At 42.3% G+C, this 20844-nt stretch overlaps 1 protein-coding gene across 2 annotated transcripts in view; it reads right to left on the bottom strand.

Moving 5' to 3' along the window:
• The window catches only part of CHCHD6 (coiled-coil-helix-coiled-coil-helix domain containing 6), a 121829-nt gene that overhangs the window by 28575 nt on the left and 72410 nt on the right, over nt 1-20844 (bottom strand). For both annotated transcript variants that reach the window (XM_009321037.1, XM_009321038.1), the window contains one exon: nt 11011-11146. In XM_009321037.1, coding sequence (XP_009319312.1) covers nt 11011-11146 — 136 coding nt within the window. The remainder of the gene's footprint in view (nt 1-11010; nt 11147-20844) is intronic.

Raw genomic sequence — 20844 nt, 5'->3', positions numbered from 1 at the left:
CCTCTGGTGTTCAAACTTAGCAATGGGTGTATACCTGAATCTATGAGAAGACACAGTAGTCATGTGTCAGAGAGCCCGGAGGGTCATTAGAAGTACCCATATAATTCACCGATATAACTGTGTTGAGCTGCAGCCAGTGCCTCAAAAGAAGTATACATTTTCTCCCTTCTTCCACCCATGAAAAGGAATCAGCAGAAGTGCTCAAACATGGAATTTAAGATGGCATTGAGATGGGACAAACAAACAGTCATTCAGTCTTCTTTCCAATTCCTTTGGAGAGATCAACAAGTCTCCATATCGTATCTATAACCAGAAATTCTCCTATTCTGTCAAAGAACTTCTTTCATAAAGTTATCAAGTACATAATTGAAAGAGTATATTACTTGCCCTGCTGCCTCACCCAGAAGATAAAAACCTAAATTCTCTGATATTTAGAAACTTTCTGAAATTTTTTTAACCTTATGCCAATATACTCCTTTAAATTACACAGTTCTTCTTTAAGTTTATACCACAAAGACGTGTTTACTTATACTTTTCTTCTGAACCTCTCTCTGATCCTGAAGCATGCAGATAATCACTTTGCCAACTATAGTTTCAAGCCTTGATCCAAAGGCTTACAGTCCTATCAGCAAAGAGACTCTTGAAGAAGAGTGTCTTGCAAACAGCAGCAGTGCAGGGACCCATCATATAGCTGGGCACTGCTTGTCTGATCCCCTAACAGGCAGCCATACAGAACCCACAAGTCAGTTCAGTCCAGTATCGCTTACGTATTTCCACAATAGTCAAGAGATCACTACATAGAAAAACTTCAAGAACAGAAAAAAGGTGCTGTTAATATAACATCTAAAGAAGAAAGGTGTGTCCTAGACAGAAACTTAATTGCTTAAGTAGCTGGGCTGGGCCACTGCCCAGTACTAAAGGAAAGAATAAACTCAGAACAACTGCAAGTCATGAGTAGGTGTCCTGGTTTCGGCTGGGATAGAGTTAATTTTCTTCCTAGTAGCTGGTACAGTGCTGTGTTTTGGATTTAGTATGAGAATAATGTTGATAACACACTGATGTTTTAGTTGTTGCTAGGTAGTGCTTATGCTGGTCAAGGACTTTTCAGCTTCCCATGCTCTACCAACTGAGAAGGCTGGAGGTGCACAAGAAGCTGCGAGGGGGCACAGCCAGGACAGCTGACCCAAACTGGCCAAAGGGACATTCCATACCATGTGCTGTCATGCTCAGTACATAAACTGGGGAAAGCTGGCCGGGGGGGCCGCTGCTCAGGGACTGGCTGGGCATCGGTCGGCGGATGGTGAGCCATTGCATTGTGCATCACTTGCTTTGTATATTCTATTATTATTGTTAATAATAATAATTTATTTCAATTATTAAACTGTTTTTATCTCAACCCATGAGTTTTCTCACTTTTACGCTTCTGATTCTCTCCCCCATCCCACCGGGGGGGGGCAGGGAGTGAGCGAGCGGCTGTGTGGTGCTCAGTTGCCGACTGAGGTTAAACCACGACAGTAGGAAACATCATTCAGGAAATAAGACAAATGCAGAAGTTTTACAGCAGTCTGGTCTGAATGAAAGGGGAAGAATGTTGCAGCTGCTATCATCTCACAAATTTTTAAGCTTGTTTTTTGTTCAGTTATCTGATTTCCTGAGGATATATATTGTGAATGAAACTTCAAACAAGCAGAAAGGAGATTTGAAGATCCAGGAGTCTGTACAGGTGCAAGTAACTGTAATGGGAAGGTACCATCGCAGGCCTGGCAGGAGGACACTGCCACCTGCCAAAGGCTTGCATGACCTGGATAAGTGGGTGCTCCCTTCAGTTTTTAAGACAGTGTCCACAGCATAGAAATCACCAGAACACTTTAAATCACCCTCACCAGCAAACTCAAAGAGGAATCCAGGGAACAAGTAAATGAAGAAAAACATTCTCCATTTCAATATGAAATACTTGGATCAGGTCAGGATTGGAGTACACACTCTGCAGAGAGGAAGCTGGAATGATCGCTGTGCGCACTTCAACCTGTTCAGGAGTTAAAAAAAAAATCTCATTATCTTCTTTCACCAATGTTAAATTTATTCTGAGAAGGGAACTAGGTACCTCCAAAAACACAAAAATGCTGCCGATGCAGTGGTGACTGTTCAAAGCTCCCAGTCCCCCAATAAAAGAATAGTGTAATAATGCTTTACTAATAGACTGAACCAAGTAACCCTTAGCTTTCCGTTACACAGCTCAGTGAAGCAACCCAACAGATGATCTGCTCAGAAAAATAAACCCAGTCCTTGTGGGCAGCAAACGTGGACTAATAAACTGAGTGGGAGAGAATGCAGAGGCAGATGGGTAGAGGTAATCGGAAATGACAGAAAGATAAGCAGGCAGAGGGCAAGCAGAGAGCTTGAAGGACAGAGGCAGAAGAGCTGAGATCTTACAGCGTACAGATATTTGAAAAATTAAATCAACAGCTTTCCAACAGCATTATTTTAAAAATTATTCCCCCTAATACATGCAGGGAACCAGCTGCTTGCAAAATGACCTGTAAACCCTACCTACCATACCTTATTAAACTAATTCAGAGCTGGAGGTTGGCTGATCCTGAAATCCGTTTATACAGGACAAACGCATTCAGCAGGGACAAAGAGCAAACACATTGTCAAAATAATTTAGTCTGCATTTCTGGATGCACACTCAGACTTAACACAGTAGAGCAGCGCGCTTCTCCAACTTCAGAAACAACAAGATACACGAGACGTTGCAGCACCATCCTAACTCAAGGCTTCACTACCTGCTTCCCTCACATTACAAAGGTAACAAACTCTAACTATAACAAGTGTTGGCTTTCTGGACAGCTTCTGTAAATGCAGAGGTCTTTAAGAGCCTTTCACCAACTCCTAAAGGCCCCCAAAAGCCTCTAACCAAAAAAGATGTTATAACCAAAAGAAAGTTTCTTGCCAACAGATGAAAGATCAGCAGCAGAACTAACTCTAGCACTACATTCAGATCACTGTAACACGCTGTCTTCAACATGTCTTGTTCCTATATTTGAAGCACTGGTGTCCAGAAAGGTTACTTAAACTAGCTTGAGAAGGTCTAGCTAGGACTGATACCTTTAAATCACTTAGGAAGCATCACAAGTATACTTGGAAATATCTCTAGCCAAGGAGGTCTGTTGGGCAGACAGACAGTGCCACAGGGGGGTGAAAACCACAAACAATTAATGCAGGCACAATGCAGAAAGAAACCTCTCCACAAAGTTCAGGTTTTTTAACAGATGAATGCTCCACAGTCTTGGACAGAGAGGCTCTGTGGAGAGAACAAACACTAGCAAGCAGCATCAGGGCAACTTCCCCAAGCCTTCTCCTCCAACATGCCATAGCTCTGACGAGAAAAGGATTGGCTTCCTACTAATCAGAGGGCTCGTCCATCGTTCATTAACTTCCCAAGTTCTCTTAGGCACTGCAAAGCAGGGCTAGTTAGAGCAGTCTTGCTTGCTTGGTAGCAACTCTTCCACTGGATTGGGACCAATGCCACCAGAATAACCCCTGTACATGCTATCTGCGCAGACACATTCAGCTGATTGGTGAAGGCTTTAAATCCTATTAGTCCTCAAGGTATTCAGTCCCAAGACCTGCTAACAAAAACAGCTGATGGATGGTGTGTGGGAACTGCAAACTACATGTACCAGGAAACCATCCTGTGCAGACTACGATCAAAAAGGAGCATAACAAACCTTTGGTTTCCCAGTCTGTCATGAAGACTTTGGCATCACTGATGTAATTTCCCAAGTTTCAGCCAAATTGTCAGAGAATAGATCTAACATTAGCACAGAAGTTATGGAAGTCAGGGCTATTTTGGAACTTCTTGGGAGTCTGAAGGCATCTGACCACTGACCTTGTGCTTCTAACCAGCAGTTGCTATCGACAGCAATTTTTGTGGATCTGTTTCAATCTAACTTCTGCGGCAAAACACATAGTTTAAAAATTGGAAATCAACTTCTTTCTGTCCAAGACTGCTTGGTCATCAGTCTCCTGGAATTAATCTGAGTAAGAATTTCCACTTCCAACTTGCCAACACAGTGTTACAAATCTTTTGTGAAAAAATCTGGCATTAAAACAGCATGATGTATCACAACACTCTCTCACCCCCAAGCAACTATTTCCCATACTAGATAAGCCCGACTGAATACAAGCTACAGTTCTCAGGAAAACGCTGCCTAGCACACCATACAGAGAGCACAGAATTAGTGAAACCTGTTAGATACAGTAGATCCATGTAGGTCCCATTAATTTAAGCCAAAAGAGAAATGATTTTTAAAAGGATAGAGAGCGAACAATACATCAGAGAAACACACCCTTTCCTGATAGTGATTGGCCCTGCTTTGCTTGAAGTTTTGATACCCAACTTCAGACGAGCCTTTTCAGATTCACCCACTCAAAGACCACATCACAGCACCAAGTCAGCTATGACTTCTCGTTCCTGACTGGCTAGCTCTTACAGTATTTTTATTATAGAAAAATTTTTAGACTGCTTTTAAACAGGTTCAGGCAAACTAAGTTTTAAAACAAGAACTATAGCACAGACCACATTTTAGAAGTAACAAAATACCAAACAGTTCAACTTCAGAAATTGTAATGGTATTCTGACTTCTTTTCCTCTTTTAACAAAGTTGCCTTCAAAACCATCTGTGAAACAAGCATATTTACATTAACTTTACCTGTAAGTATATCTGAGATCAGAACCATCAAGCGAGAAATTAGACCCAAAGGCAATTCTGCCTCACTGTTACAATGTCAAAAAAACAAACAAAAACCAGAAAACCAAAAATAAATGCACATGGACTGTTAGACAACAGATTGTTTTTGCGAAGAGAAATGGGGTCAGAAGTCCTCTTTCCAGACCAGGCAACGGATACAAGAACTTGAGAGGAAAAGATGATGCAGGGTATGGACTAAGTATCTCTGGAAGAGGAGCCCTGAAGCACAGCCAAGTGAGCAGAAAAGTTTTAAGCTTATTTATGCTCTTGTTTTCTTCAAAAATGACAAACTCCAGGAGGTGCCACGTTTGGGCTTTATGTGGACTGCAAACAGCAGACAGAGAGAGGTACTTGTTCACGTGGGTTAATAAGTGCTGACGACACGCCAAGCTGTGGGGAAGGAACATCAGGGCTTCATGAAGTGCTGAGACACAGAGCAAATAAAGAACTTATGCCTCCAGTTTCGTAAATACTGGGTATAGGCAGCAGCCATTTCCATTTTAAGTAGGCCAGCATTTTACTCTGGGACATGCCTCATATATTAAGATGGCGGTGGCGGTTTATGTCCTTTCAGGCAGCTCTATATTTTTAGTTTATCCACTGATGAGCTCTTGAGGATATGAAGTAATGTGTATGGACCCAAGACTCGCCAGAACCAAGAACTGCTGCCTTAAAAATCAAAACAGTAACTGTTTCCACCCTTTCTAATTAGTAGCAAAACATGGATCCTTTTCACCTTTGCAAATAACAGGTCAGGGTATGCTTGGGTACAGTTAATCCACTGCTGCTCTCCTCTGTGTTTACGACTAAACAAACAGCAGCTGCCTGCAGCTTGCGGCCTCTCCACTGACTCCCTTGTGGGGGCCATTTATTGAGTCATAAACTCCTCTGATAGTGTTATCACCACAGCATTTGCACAAATAAAGGTTGGAAGAGAGAAAGATTAAAAAAAAAAGAGAATTGACTTTACAGAGAAGGCAAGAAAAATGCTTCATAGATATGTTTGCTTTGAGCAAGGACCGACCAATGAAAGGCAGGGCAGGCATACACCTGGCTGAGGATGGCTGGGCATATCATCCTCCAGATATGAAACACACAGATTTATCTGAAATGACAAAGCTGAATTTCAGAAAGCTCAAACAACCCTAAAGCCTTCCAAATTAGATATATTGCATTTCAAGTAGCATATACCATGTGATATATTTTTATATCTCCTCCATGAGACTTCAACAGCGAAGATCTACTTCTACAGAATCCCAGGGGAGGAGGAATCCCGGCATTTCTCAAATACAGATATGGACTTCACTATACCTGGCCAAAAATTTCTTCCTCCAGTCATGCACACTGACTTCTACTCTCTACCCCAATAAGTACATAAACAATCTAAAAAGCATTTTGCAATCCATCAGAGTGGAAACATCTCTTTAACAAGAGCCTAATGATCCAGAATGATCAGAGATACCTGAGTGCAGCCCGTGGTATCTAACACACCCTGAAGCTGTTTCTCTTAAGCAGAGAGAGATTCAGGTTGCAGACAGGACAGCTCCCAGAAGGCCACGTGTCAGCAGGATCCAAAATGCTTGAGCAAAACTGCTCCATCAGGATGGGACACTGCACGACTACCTGCGCATCTTCTCAGCAATCTAGGTCATTGCCCACAGATTAGAGACAAACTTCCAGCAGAGTTGCAACGCTTTGCTGTGTGTGCCAAACGGAAACTGGGCTTTCACAGGGATCACTTCGAAAAGCAGGAGCAGTAAATTGACCACATTCCTTTTTATTACAGTCAAGGGCAAAGAAGAATTCAGTCGACTCAAGGTTGTGTTAAAAGTCTACCTCCGCTGGAATCTGGTCAATCAGTGTTTTGCAAGGGCTTGTTTGCATAGCAGAGTGACTCACAGTCACTCTGGGTGCGTGAATTTTCCCTGCACTTCCATTACCAACCGAGAATGTTCATATACAGAGAAGTTGCTGTACCATAAACTCACTCACCAGTTTACTGCATTGTAATCTCCTTATGTAGACAAGCCCTAAAAAGCCTTGACAGAAGTAGGTTTACCTTTGTCTGTTATGAATAGCAGACTCATGAGAAGCTGAGAATAGGGAGAAAGAGCGCAGAATTATGAATGGCTCCTAGCTCAATGTATACAGCTCCTATTGACAAGGGAATACATGTGTCTGAGTATGCAGGTCTTTATAGCTTGGTTTGGCCAGGAGCTAGAGCGCAAAAATTTCTCCTTGGTCCTTCTGTGAAAGACAGGCACCTAGAGACAGTAAGAAAACACTTGGAAAGAAAGGGATACATGCTCTTCACTAACAGACATTTTTCTGCACACAGTCGCAAGAAGCAGGTTCTGTTTGAAATCTGAAATCACGTTAATATCTGGTCACCAGAGGCTGCATTTTTCAAGTGGCAGCTGGTCAGAGATTCCCTGGTATAACCACCAATTACGTAACAAATTAACTAACTAAAATTCGATGGAAATTCAGATTTGCCTACTGGTGTGAACAGGATGTAAGGGAAGCAGAATGGGTCACAAAATATTCTTAAAAGCTTGCATGTGGGTGCATATTTGCAGGGGGAGGGAAGCAATTCAGTAATAGGACTCAGACTTAAAAAAAAAATAAATTTGTTTTTCCCTTCCATCCAGACTCAAAGTAAGAAATTACACAGATTTCCACTGCCCACTCTTCTTTTCCTTCCACACCCTCTTCTCATTGGCACGAGATAAAACCTTGGGGAAACAGCAGCAGCAATTTTCAATTCTCATTATCTAACGGCAACAGTAGCTCTTGGTGAAACTTGCGGTCAATAAACTACAGGCAATTTTAAAAGACACAATGGGAACTGCCCCTCCCACAGCTGTCCCATTATCCCAGCTTTTATTAGATTTAAAGCCAGCGATTTTTATGCTGTAGCTGAAGTTCTGCAGAGCCATGAAAACAGACCACCAGAAAAGATAAAACACTCCTAAATTAAACAGGAGACATTACAGTAACATACTCTGAAGTCAGAGAGCTTCCACATAAGCAAAGCACAGGACGCAGCAAGCAACCCAGAGCCTAAGTGGGCTGACGCTGCTGCAGCAGGGAGCCAATGGCGACGCAACCAAAACTTAACATTCAGGACGGTATAAACGGCAAAGTTAGTGAGCTGGTTAGGCAGGGCAAGTTGAAAGCATACTAGCTACAAAGGCGGACAATCAGAGCAGGATCCTGCTCCCACGACTCTATGAACATCCCACTACAGGCATTAACGTTGGAGTTGATGGTCTGGATGTGCCTCCCAAGCAGCAGAGAGAAATACTCACTTGTGAATGGCAATTCAGCTGACCTGTTTCAGACGACTGTTTTAGGATCAGATGCGCCATGCTCTAGCGGTGCCTATTTCTCTCCCTTGACTACAAAAGAAGCCCTGATGGCCAGAAACCATACAAAACAGGTAATGTCAGTTATATCCCTACCATGCACTACAATAAAGTAACCTGTTCCAGTAAGAGGGCCTGTACAGGAAATGAGTAGAAAAGAAATTTCAAAACTCATTAAATGATTACCTGATATATTTGTCCAGGGGGCAGAAGTAACAGAGGGTGCATCGTAGCTCCCAGCTCAGAAATGTGCACAACAATAGGCAAACGGGTGGGAAATGGGTGCCCAAAGGAACAGTCTCAAACCAACCCAGTAAGGGGGAAGATGCGAAGAATTATTCTCATCCACTGCAAGCTGTAATTTTCAGTCGAGAAATCTAGAGCTTGCTTTCTCTGAGTCTAATGTATACCATGCCCTGGAGACATTTTTACCAGCCATCAAAAGGAACTTGCAGAGAACCAGATGCTTCATTAAAGAATATTCACCAAGCCTTATAAAATCTTTAGTAAAAAGCAGAAGAACAAATCACCAGCATGCAAGTGAGCTGAAGTCACACATCCAGCTTTGATTACAACCTCCTGTACTGGAAAACAAATTGTGTTTAAAAAAAGAAAGGAAAAAAACCACACAAGAAATCAAGAGATTCTGGCCTCTCTTTCCCACATTCCTCCAACCTGAATTTCCTCAATGAGGAATGCGTGAGACAAAGCCATTTGGTAGAAGATGCTAATTTAAACTTAAAGAAAAATAACAGCTTAAAAGGGGAAGGGAGGAGGGAGTTTTAATGCTTCATGAAAAAACACAACAGCTTGCGGTCGCTACATATATCTCAAGAGTCAGAGGACTCAGTATGAGCAGTGAGGCAAATTGTCAGGGCTTGAGCTGTCCTGGGACAAAGGAAACTACAGAAGATGTACTGCCTTACACAAGTTTTATTTGAACTTGTACTTGCAGAACCCTCTAGCCCCTATATCAGGCTGCAAGGTTTAGTTACATATTCCTCAGTCTCTCTCGCCCCTTCTTAAAACATAGCAAGGAGATTTTCTGCCACATTGTCATCATCCACAGCACATTAATGTCCTACGCACTGCTCCTTTCAGGAAGTTTCTATAACAGTGGGGATAAAATTTCTGAAGTTCACTGAACACTCTGGGAACCAAGACGACCCCCAGTTTTTGGTTTATAAAGAAAACCTACCAAAAAACCCCACCACCACACAAATCCAAAAAGGATCCAAGTTAATAGGATCTTTCACTGCCCTCTGCTGTTACCAGTCATTTAGCTTCCAATTTACTCTTTAATAATGTCGAGCTGGGGCTCAGGGCTGGCAGCGTCCCAGCCCCTTTCTCAGGCGGGTTGGAGCCGCAGCTTGCAAATATGCTGAAGTTTAATGCAATCTGTCTTCTTTGGTAATCACATTCCGCCCGCACTGCATGCAATAAAGATGTATTGGTAAATGCATTTGCTAAAGATATACTCCACTGAAAAGGCTACAAGCCTGATTTACAGGAGGCAAGGAGGAAGCAGCAGGTAACGGAGGCTGGCAATAGATGAGCCAATGCTCTGCACACAGCAACATAGGACACGGATTGCACAGCGGCAGCACAGGCACCGCTTTACTTTAAAGCTGAGAAAGAAAAAGAAACTGTTTTGGGAGCTGGGGACTTTAAAGATATCAGAGAAAAGCCCTTTCTCTGGCAGCTTTAACCTTGCTGATTTGCAGACATACAAAGACCTTCTTTGTAAACAGGAAGGAAAAAAATTCCACTAGGACTAGCAACAACATTTGGTCTAATATATCCTGACAATTTTCCCATCTCCTTCTGTCGGGCTTCTTCTGGGAGCCGACTGGCAGCTTGTTCCATGTTATACTTAAATCAGGCATACAGCTTCCCCTCACAATGCTAATGCGACAGAGAAAGACTGCTTCTATGAAATCTCCACCTCTCCCCCACCCTTTGCATTAGTAATCCCATGAGAGGAGTCTCAGTTTTCTATTCCCAGAAGGCTCCATCCTTTTCCCCAAATACACCTTACTATAGTCTCAGCACCTTTTGGAGAATTTTCTATCCCCCCAAAAAAAGAAAAGCCTGCCTTTGAGGGACACCTGACACACTGAATTCTCACATAGGGAACAGCATGTTCCACTTTCCACTCCAGACATCCCAAGCAGCAGCTAATGTCTTACCACTCACTTTTCCCAAGACCACATCCTAGTTGTAATGTCCAAATACTTCATTTTTCCTTTCTCCTTCACTTGTTTCAGTAGCCAGAAGTCCTTCCAAGGTACTGAGCAGCCACTGTCCTAAGGCATCAACAGAATCTACTAGGGCTCTGCATCTCAGAAGGAAGAGCCGTAAGGCTTGCTGGCCCTCCACGCAAGATGACAAGTTTTTAGGAGTGTGTAATTTTCTTAACAGACAGCAGCTTTGCCCAGTAAAGAAGCTTTCCTCATGCAGCAACAAAAGGAAGCAAGGCCTCCAACTGTGAAGTCCCATAATGGGAGAATGTTTAGAGCCCGTTCAAAATGTTACCTACATTGGCAAAATGGATTTGCCTACTGTTTGCAAAATACAGCATCCAAGAAGGAAAAAACTTGGAAAAATTATTGTGACTGACTTCGAAACCTAGCAGCATCGGTGCTACTGTTCTGGTGGCAGCTCAGTATAACAGGACCCACTGACGGGAGTGAAGCTGGGACATACCACAGCGTGACTGGGAAATGTGGAATGAATGTGGGAAAATGGATCCCAAAGACAAATGGTCTCCTATGAACATTGCAATTTGACTAACAGATACCACAGCTCTCAGAAACACTTCCCAGAAGAAAACACGATGCAAAACAAGACAGCAAAGCCAGCAAGTACAACAGGGAAGATTTTGTTACCTTCTGAGCTGCACTAACACAGCGCTGATACTCCTTAGCCAGCTCCGAGCATTTGAGCACTTCACGTTTGTTTTCTTGGTAGCACTTCAGAATTTCAGACTGCAGGCTTGCACAGACAGGATCAGTGTTCCTTCTCCTGCAGGGGAAACAAACACAGAAAGATATGTGAAGAGGAGTTTTCACCCACTTACTACCATTTTACCAGTGACACACATACTAATCTTGTGTTGGAGCCACCTAGCCCTAAAAAATAGAGAAACTGGTGGGAGCAGCATTCACCAAAGTGGGTCAAATGACCAACAGTGTCCTTCAGCTGAAAAATCCAGAGTACTTAGCAGAAAGAAGGAACATTTTCTTTCTAGGTTGGTGTGAAAGGCTGTTTTACCGTTAGATAAAACATCATCTCTCCTCTGCAGTCAGGGAAAAAAAAATCAATTCCAAGAGGTTCAATGATTTCCGCAACTCACATTGGAAATCTTTGGCAGAACTCAGGAATCCTGTCTGGGCCTGTGCTAGATCTGTAACAGTCTGACAAGGAACTGAATGGACTTGTTGAATAAGCCGCCTCGATCTATTGAATTGTCATCTATTTAAACACTTCAAAAAATCCAACATGGTTGGAAGCACTGCAATTCTCCTAGTAACCAGAAAAAACGGAATAATAGCAAAACCAGATATCTTCTTCTTTGTATTTCTGAAGCAATTAGTACTCATACCCCGTAAGTGGCATTGACAGCTACCCAAGAACAATTAGGGATGATGTTCTTATACTCTAATGTGCATCTGTACATATGGCACATCATCAGCAACAGTACCAATAAAGGGGGAGGTCATTGTAAAACAATACCAGCAACAATGGCACAAACACAGTAACGACAGTGTCATCAGCTGCACAGACAGGCAGACACAAATTGCAGGAATGTGCAGCACAATTGCCATGGTATGTTTTACCAGAGAACAAGAGAACATATGCTTAGGTGTAGCAATCCTCAGACGTCGCCTCCTAAACCGTAAATCCATTTATTTCCTTGCATTTTCTGCCCCAATATGCTTAGACAGATCTGTGCCCAAATATCAAACACATCTCTTCCTTCCAAAGGACTTGATGCTACAGGCAGGCATTAATGCCATGCTATGATGTATTCATTTCCACATAACAACAACGGGCACTTATTCAGCAGCAGGGCTTCAATAACCAGGCAGGAAGAAAACATGACCTGATCCTGGACATGTCTCGTTCTCTCAGGTCAAACAGATTTCTAAGAAACATGAAATCTTAAACCAAGATCTTCTAAAAGCTTTTGGAGAGCTCAGATAGGAGTTTCCAAATCATGCTCGTTTTTGTAAGGTGCTCAGGAAAGCAAGTGGAAGGGCCAAAAAAAAGAAAAAAAAATCTGTCCTTTCCATATCAGCAACCTGGTTGCTCCCTCAAAATAGTTCGGTTGAGACATAGTCCAAATGATACTTCTTCAGTCCTCAGTCCTACTGCCAACATACATGGACAGACTAAGAATTTATCAGTAACAGTATGACAGCCATACTCTAAAACACTGAGGTTTGGATCAGAAACCAAAGATGCAACAGAGACTCCTTTTTCCACCTCTTCGCTAATCTTACAGCTTTTAGAAGAAACTTATTCCATGCACAGTCCCTAGAGGTTAGTGTGCATTTCTAATTTCTATGTTCTATAGCAAATCACCTTTAAAGCCTCTAAAAATCCATGTTCTAAAAAATCTTCAAATTTTAGAATAGAAAAAAACCCAGGAAGAGCTTCAGAAACTCATAATGTTGGCATTTTGCTTTGTCACTAACTTTAATATCACTCTAATCAAATCAGCGAGACTGTGGAAACGATACCAAACAATACCAAGTCAGGAAATACCACCAAATCCCTCAATTCATTGAAAAAGTTAAGACTTTTAAAATTAGGGTTTTTAAACTCAGCCACGTTAAACTGAAGGGCATTTTGTAATTTTCATGCAGACAGCTGGAAGAGCAAAAAGGTACAGCATGCCACGAACAGTTTGTATTCATCTGAACTGAACAACATGGAACAAACATCTCAGAGAAATGTTTAGGAGAATGCTTGAAGTTGCCATTGTTGGTATGGAGAGCTATAGGAATTGTGCCTTTTTTTTTTTTTTGTCTGTTCCTTCACTGTCCCTCCTACGGCATCAGTCTTTGTTGCCTAGAGTAATTATAAAGCTAGGACCCATCTGTGGGCTCAGACAGTAGTACAAAGTCTGTGGCCCTCTTCTTTAGGAGACACCTTGGTGCTCAGCCCACAGCGCAGAGGGCTATTTAAAAGCCGCGCAGTGGTGAGCGAGAAGCCACAGAGTGACCGTTGCTGCCTAAAGCCTACCAGAGGCAAGGGATCAATCAGCACAGAATTGCATGCGTTGCCCAGCGAGTACCTAAATCAACGTTCATACATGCCTCTTCCCATAACACAGAAAGGATTTATTGGGTACTAGGTACCCAGAGTCATAACAAGAATTTTCTCCTTTATTTCTTCAAAATAAAATCTCAAACTGTGGTTACGCATCAATTGCACCAGCTTCTCAAAACAGATTTAGAGAAACTAATCAACATAACGCAAAGTTGGTTAAGGTAACTATCAATACAAATTACACAAACCAATATGTTAGTGCATTCACAAGTGAACTGGAAATTCAACAGAACCAGTTAAATCCCACTGAGAATGACATTTCACTTTGGAGCGGGAAGCTAGCACTGCTCGGGAGAGAACTGTCACTGTGCCCCACCATGCAGTGTGATCTATGAAACGAAGGGACAAGAAATGTGAGCTCACCATAAGGAAGCATACCCCGCGGAGTCCGGGAGTACACAAGTCACCCACGTCCAGCAGACTAGTTCTGGTACCCATCTGGACTGAAAAGGGGTATCTGAACTGCTTCGGTGAACAATTGCTTGAGGAGCTCTCCTCCCAGCACAGCAGTCACTACTCCTGTCCTATCTGACTCAAAGGGATGCCACTCCTCTGCTCACATTAAGTCTCTCAACTTCAGGTTGCAACATTTCCACACAAATGGGAACTACAGCCCTATACACCAGCTGCACCTTACAGTTGTCTGGCTTTACTCATACATATCTGAAAGAAAAAGGAATTAAACACGAAAAACCTGATGGAGACCAGCAGCGCCTAACTACACACATCTCTGTTGAGAGCAATGGCACATTGACTTCCAAAGGAGGTGGACCTTCGTCACCTATCTCCCTTCAACCTCAGTCCAGCTCAAGGCTGTTGGCACTAACCAATCTTTAGAAAAATTCATCTTCTGGACACTCCACTACACTGCTCTTGGTGAAAATCTCATTGTTTGAGGGTTTTTATTATTATTTCTTAAACGAGGGGAAAGGAACATGGTGGAGCAGGGATGAGGTTTGAATACATAAAGAGCAGAAGACTAGTATGCTTTGACCTTTCTTCTAAAATGGGTCACAGTTTTAAGCATAATATGCCACCACCAAATAAGGTAGACAATTAGCCTCTGTCTAAAATAAAACGTGTTGCAATTGCTACCGCTATTATCAAAACGGATGTAAGATGCCCATTTACAGCAGCCTGCAAAAAGGTAAGAGAGAAAGGCTGGGCTGGGAGGGGCTAGGACAATACCTGCAGACAGGGAAGTATGGGAGATGAGCTCTGACAATACCTTGGAAACAAATGCAGGACATACAGAATATGAAAGATTAAACCAGTAACACAAGGCTCTCATCTGTTTAAAGGAAGAGGAAAGGAGAGAAGATGACAGAGGAGAAAAAGAAAAGGACGAATCTAGAAACAAAACTCATTAGCAGTGCCTCCCCCATCATAGTGGGGAAAGAAACCTTTGCCTCATCACTGTTCAATGGGAAGGAAGGCTACGTACACATGAAATCCATTATTTCAGATCTTCCTCTCCCCCTCCCATGAAGGGATCTAAATCGGGTCTTTGTCTGGAAAAGAAGGGAGAGGTTTTCTTAAAATGAAACAAAGGGCATCCTTCTCTCTGCTATCCCTTGAGGTAAGACAGAACGAGCATGATCTTGCTGCATTTTGACACACCGCGAGTTACCAAATCCTCTCTATCACTGCGTATTCCCTTTACTTTATTTAATAAATGAAATCTCATCAACTTATCCTTCTTCTATTATCACTGCTGACATCAATCTGATAATATTGGCTTGGCGTGGAATCGTGCTAGTATATGTCCTCTTGATATTTAATTTAAGAGAAACGTCTGCAGTGGGGTGAATATGTGAAGCAAGCTTTTTATTACTGGCAGCAGTAAGGACGCTGGGAGTGAATTAGACATTCATCTTAGTCAGGGCCAATCTAGTGGCTCAGAAGAGGTTTTCTTCTTAACCCTCTCCTAACTGTTCAATAGCAGCAGGTAACGGCTGCTCCAATCAATAACTGCATTCATTTGTCTTGGCAAATTCATTTCTACATGGATATAAACCCCATGAAGAAGTGCTAAGCGTCTGGAAGGTTAAAGCAAGGTTCTTCGAGAATTTCCGTCATAAGCTCTGCAATAGTAGCAAGAGTGCTGGTCTAAACGTCCATCAATTAATCAAGAAGCAACACAGCTTCCAAAGACACACACACAAACTTACTGCAAGAAGCGATTAAGGCAGTATCATCAGGACACAGACCCCATAGACAGAAGGTTTCAAACACAGCACAATGGCTACTAGCTAGCTGCTGCTGACAGGTTCCCTTTTTGGAAGAAGAATTATGGACTCAGTATTGGAAAGCAAGGGAAAGCTGGAAGATGTGTATGTATTTGCTAGTCCTTCCACCCAGCTGAAAAATCAGACTAGCCAAGTGGAGACACAACTTTAATGCTTTAGGACTTGGCAGCTCTTTAGACCAGTGCAAAAGCAGTAACTCCACAGTGCGTACCACACTGTCACTTGGCTTGACTGGGTAGAGCAGCAATTCCAGATGGAGTTAAGAGCAAGATCCTCTTTTTACCTTTTACTCTGGGAAACCATTCAAGCTGAGAAAAACCTCAAGATAGAGACTGATGGTATCTAAGCCTAGACATTTTGATACCTCTGCTCAGAAAGTGAAAAACAAAGACAAACAGCGTCCCTCACATAAGCCAACTTTAGAGTAGTTAGCTCCAGTACACAGCTGCAAGCAGCAACCTAAATGGGGCAGCAATCTGGAATTTCCTGTGGGCTGCAAAATCCAACAACAAATGGATTAGGTGCTTTCTGCTGCATTATTTGGCTAAGACCAGTGTCTGAGCTAACTTGAACAAACCACATTAGCCACCACTGTCGCTACAGTGCAGATAGCCTCAGAGGTCAGCAATGAGGTGCATGGGCAGCACTGCGAGCAAAAGCCAGGGCACGCAGCAGCAGTTTCTGCATGTCAGGAAGGAATCAGAGATGTGTCATATAGTTGGTTAGCACGTTTATATATCCAGGGTACGTTACATGCGTTTCAGACTAAGCTCAGTGATGCTTTGGTCACATAAATGTGATGTGCTGCCATGCTGTACTGTACATACATAAAAACCGGTAAGTGGTTAACTGACCTGTAAAACTGCATTCTCCCTTGGGTAGCAGTTGGCTCTGATGGCTTCCCTTTAACATGTCAGAAAAATAACTCCAGACAGATGCAATACACAGCACATAGAAAGGTTTCATCCTCTCTCATTATTGCATCCTTGACATTTACAGCAGAAAATTAAACACAATTGAAGCATTTCATTCACATATTACAAACTCATCAGCACAGAACAAACAGCCAGGAAAGCTAACTTTCAGCATAGGCTGCAGGATGCTGCACTATCACAAAGCAAACACTATGGCCTCACTACAACCTATGGGATTCCCCGATCCTGCACGTCAGCTTGATAACGTGGCTTGAATGAAAGAGGGAAGAGTCATGTTGCAGCTGTTTGGCAAGAGAAATAGGAGATGGAAGAAGCTTAATAGATTATCCAAATGTCTACTAAAAATTCAGTAATATTTAAGCTACATAACCTAGCACAGCGTAAACAAACTGCAGTCCTCATGAGGATAAACTAATGTGATCAGGAAGGAAATATTTCTGATCAGCCTCGTATTCAAAACACTGCTCATCAGGCTTTGCCACTGATCTGGATGGAATACAAGGCTTGTAGAAGTAATGTATTGTGTAGAGTAAGAGGGGATGTACTAAAAGAAAAGGTGAAACCTCGTGACAATTTTCATGAGAATAGGGGCACTACCTCCAAATCTCAGCTGAAGCAGTTGTATTCCTGTCTTTCTAAATCCTTCCCTATGCCTTGTCACATTGTCTGTCTGCAGCGCACTACTGCACAGCTGCAGTATTTCCTTTCTCTCTTTCTCCCTCTTGACAGCTGCATTTCACTAATAGGTCACCCGATTCTCTTTTTCCCTACCTTGTCCATGGAAGTGCCTAATGAATGCATATTTATAAAGTACTATGAGTTTCTGGATGACTCTGTGATCCCACAAAATTTGTCACTCAAATTCTTCCCAATCTCCTTTCCTGTTTTGACAGCTTGTTTGAAGCTGCCACACAATTCCCCACTTCAATTCGTGCACTCAGTGCACCCTTGTCCTTTCCAGGACAGATACCTCCTTTCCTTCTGATCACAGATATGCAGAAGCTGTTCTGAAATCTTCTCCTGTGTAAGTAATTAGATTCTATCACTGAGAACAAAAGTTAACACAAATGTCCGAATCTCAAGTGTCAGCAACTTGTTGTGTCACTGTACTGCATTCAGTGGAAACAGCCTGACCCAACCACATTTTCTTTGTCAAACAAGAACAACCCAAAAACCCAAACTCTAAACCATACAGATTGAAGTGGAAAATAACTAAAATTTAGCAGTTCTCTCTAACAACCTCTGATTTTGGAAATCCAACAACAATCTCTCCATTTCAGTGATGAAATTGATGCAAAGAGATTGTGTGATCCATCCAATGCCGGTTCCAGCTCTCTATCTTACTTACTCCGACGTATCACAAACTCTCCTACCCTCCTATACAGTTTATCCTCACACACAAGCGATCATTTCCCATTTGACCAATGGGTCATCCTAAGAGACTTCAATTTACACTTCATTGTGCTTTGCCAAGTGCAGTTTCAACCAAATTTAACTGGCTTTCTTAGCATCCCATAAGCTGCAGGCACTGGGGTTTTGGTGGTGGGCTGTGGGTCTTTGGGGGAGGAGGAGGGTAGCAGTATGCAAAAAACTGTACAAAACCATATAAAATTAAATGATCCCTATCCTACTGAACCTGCAAACGCAATAACTAATCATCCCTATTAGCATTCTGCATGGCAGATGGCAAGTGGTTTGGAATAATGAGAGACTTTTCCCCACAAGTGGATAATTCCAATGTACATTTGGATGTAAATTCTTTACTGATTATGACAGTAGAATACTGAGTTATGAGAAACCGCCAGTTTGGAAGATGAAAGGAAAACTACTGCCTCTTCCTTCACTTGCCAAGAGATACAGAAGTTAACAGAACTGGATCACCTGCCCACAAAGCCATGCACCATTTTTTCCAAAGATGCCAAGCTACTAAAAGTTGACTAGCAAAGATGAAGAGTCTAAAGTTAGCAGCAAAACGGTCTCTGGGCCTAAAGTTAGCAGAAAAGCGGGCTCTGGAAGCCAGGCAGGAATGAGTCAGAATCTTGTTGCTGGAAGGAGTTCTCTGAATCAGAAAGGAAGCTGGCTCAGCTCCCACAAGGCAGAAAAGCAATATAGCAAGCAATAACTGAATCTGAAAACAACACACAGCCCAACAAGTGACCCGAATAGGGATTTTCTTTCTTCAGATAAAAAACAACATCTAAAAACTGGTTAAGATCTCAGGTCAGGAAGGGAATGCATGCAGGTTGGAGAATGCATGCAGCACTGTCCCTAAGAATATATGGTTTGTGGTAGTGCTATAAGGTCTCGGGGTTAGCTGGGGAACTGTCTGCTGGGAGAATGCTGGGCCCATATTCTTTGTAGGTCTGTTAAACTCCTCCCCAAAAAGTATTCTAAAGAAGGTAACTGAAGATGTGATATGCTGATTTCATATAACCGCAAGACATGAGGGACAGACAGGTTCAGTAAATTTTTCCTATGTGAGATGATCTCGTAATGATGTCAGACTGCTAATGAAATGTTCTTTTTAAAAGAAAAGCCTGACCACTCATTTTTACAGCAGTTACTTTCCTAAAATGCCACTAATCACTGTACTAGGTCCCTACAGTTTACACCAGATTACACAAAGGGGTATCAGTGATGGACAAAAATATAAGTCCATTAGTATATTCTGCACTGACAGAGTGGCATATCCTGCTAAAGATGCAGAAACAAATTTTGAGAGGAGAATGAAGCTGCCAGCATTAAAGTTCAGGTTGGATCTGAAGCTAAACATTCACCTTATTAAAGAAATCCCCTTGCTTATGCTCACATGCTCTAATCTTCAAAACTACAGTGCCCCCTTTTACCATGTTGTGCAATTTGCTGAGTACTGACTCAGCAAGATCCCCAGTAAGCAGCTACTCATCCCCCAGAGAACATCAATAATGGGGCTTTCAAAGAACACACACAAAGCCTTGAAGTCTGTTTTTGGGAGGAAGTTGCAAATTTTTTTTGTTTTTGTTTTTAAATAAATTTTATAATTTCAAGAAGTCCTCAGAGAATTGAAAAAATCCTTATAGAAAATAATTTAGATAACATGGTTTTAAGTTTGGAGAAGAGCACGTGAAATGTCTCAGGTGAGTTAATGAGACCCATGCCTACTTGAGGCTGCTCCATCGTGCTGTTAGTGGCACTCACAGTCAGCACAACGCTGAGAAGTTCTCTCCAAAGAAACAATATTCATCACTGAACAAGCAAGTGCTCCTGTCTTCCAAATGCCACTTTTTTGGGCCAAATGTTACGATTGTGGTTGCTGCGGTATGTGTATATCCCAGACAGGCAGGTAAGAGACACTTCCAGGATTAACAAGGAAAAGAAAAGGATAGGAAGGAAGAACCAACCCCAGCAAGGTCCTCTCACAGGAGGCTGAGTACCACCTGATCTTGAGACTCCAAAAGCTGATGGGATCCCATATCTTAGAAACCTATTTTATCAGAGTAACTTCATGAACTATGAAAATCACACCAAATAAATAAATAATAAAATAAATTAAGTCATCAAAGCCTGGTCTGATGGCAGAGATATTTTTTCTCTCCCTTTATAAGGGAGGAAAGGACCTCAATCTCTCATCAGCCAACAACATCAAACACCACCAATTTCCTCCGTGCAGATGGATCACCACGATGGAAGGTGTCCACAGCCGTCCTGCCACAGTCCTTATTTCCTCAGAAGGTGGAGATACAGAAGCTCTGACCTACAGAACAAGCTATTTCTCTCCTCAAATTTCCCCCACTGGTACTTGCCTTTGGTCTCTCCTATCATCCCTCCATCACTCCAGGAGGACACTCTGACTCAACAGTAAGTAAAGACATTTTGCACAGCACGTATAATCCAGAATCAGGAATACAATTACTGTTCAATTACTGTTCAAAATAGCAACACTGCCCTTGAAATCAGTTGCTACTGAATTAATGACCAGATTGTTAGGAGTGTTACCTCAACTTTGCCTTAGGCTGCTAATTAGCAAACAAGTCATTAATTCACTGGTAACAAGTGGTTTCTCAGGCATTATTGCTTCTGACATCTTTAATTCACCACTCTTTGGAAAGCTTCCCCAGACAACTTTAACCTCAATCCACTACAGATCAACCCCGTGCCACTACCACCATCTCACTATACGACACACACGCTGGAAGACAGAGGCAGAAAAACACAGCAGGAA

Source organism: Pygoscelis adeliae, unplaced genomic scaffold (genome assembly GCF_000699105.1).
Source record: "Pygoscelis adeliae isolate BGI_AS28 unplaced genomic scaffold, ASM69910v1 Scaffold453, whole genome shotgun sequence".
Taxonomy (NCBI): domain Eukaryota; kingdom Metazoa; phylum Chordata; class Aves; order Sphenisciformes; family Spheniscidae; genus Pygoscelis; species Pygoscelis adeliae.
This window is presented reverse-complemented; position numbering and strand designations above follow the sequence as displayed.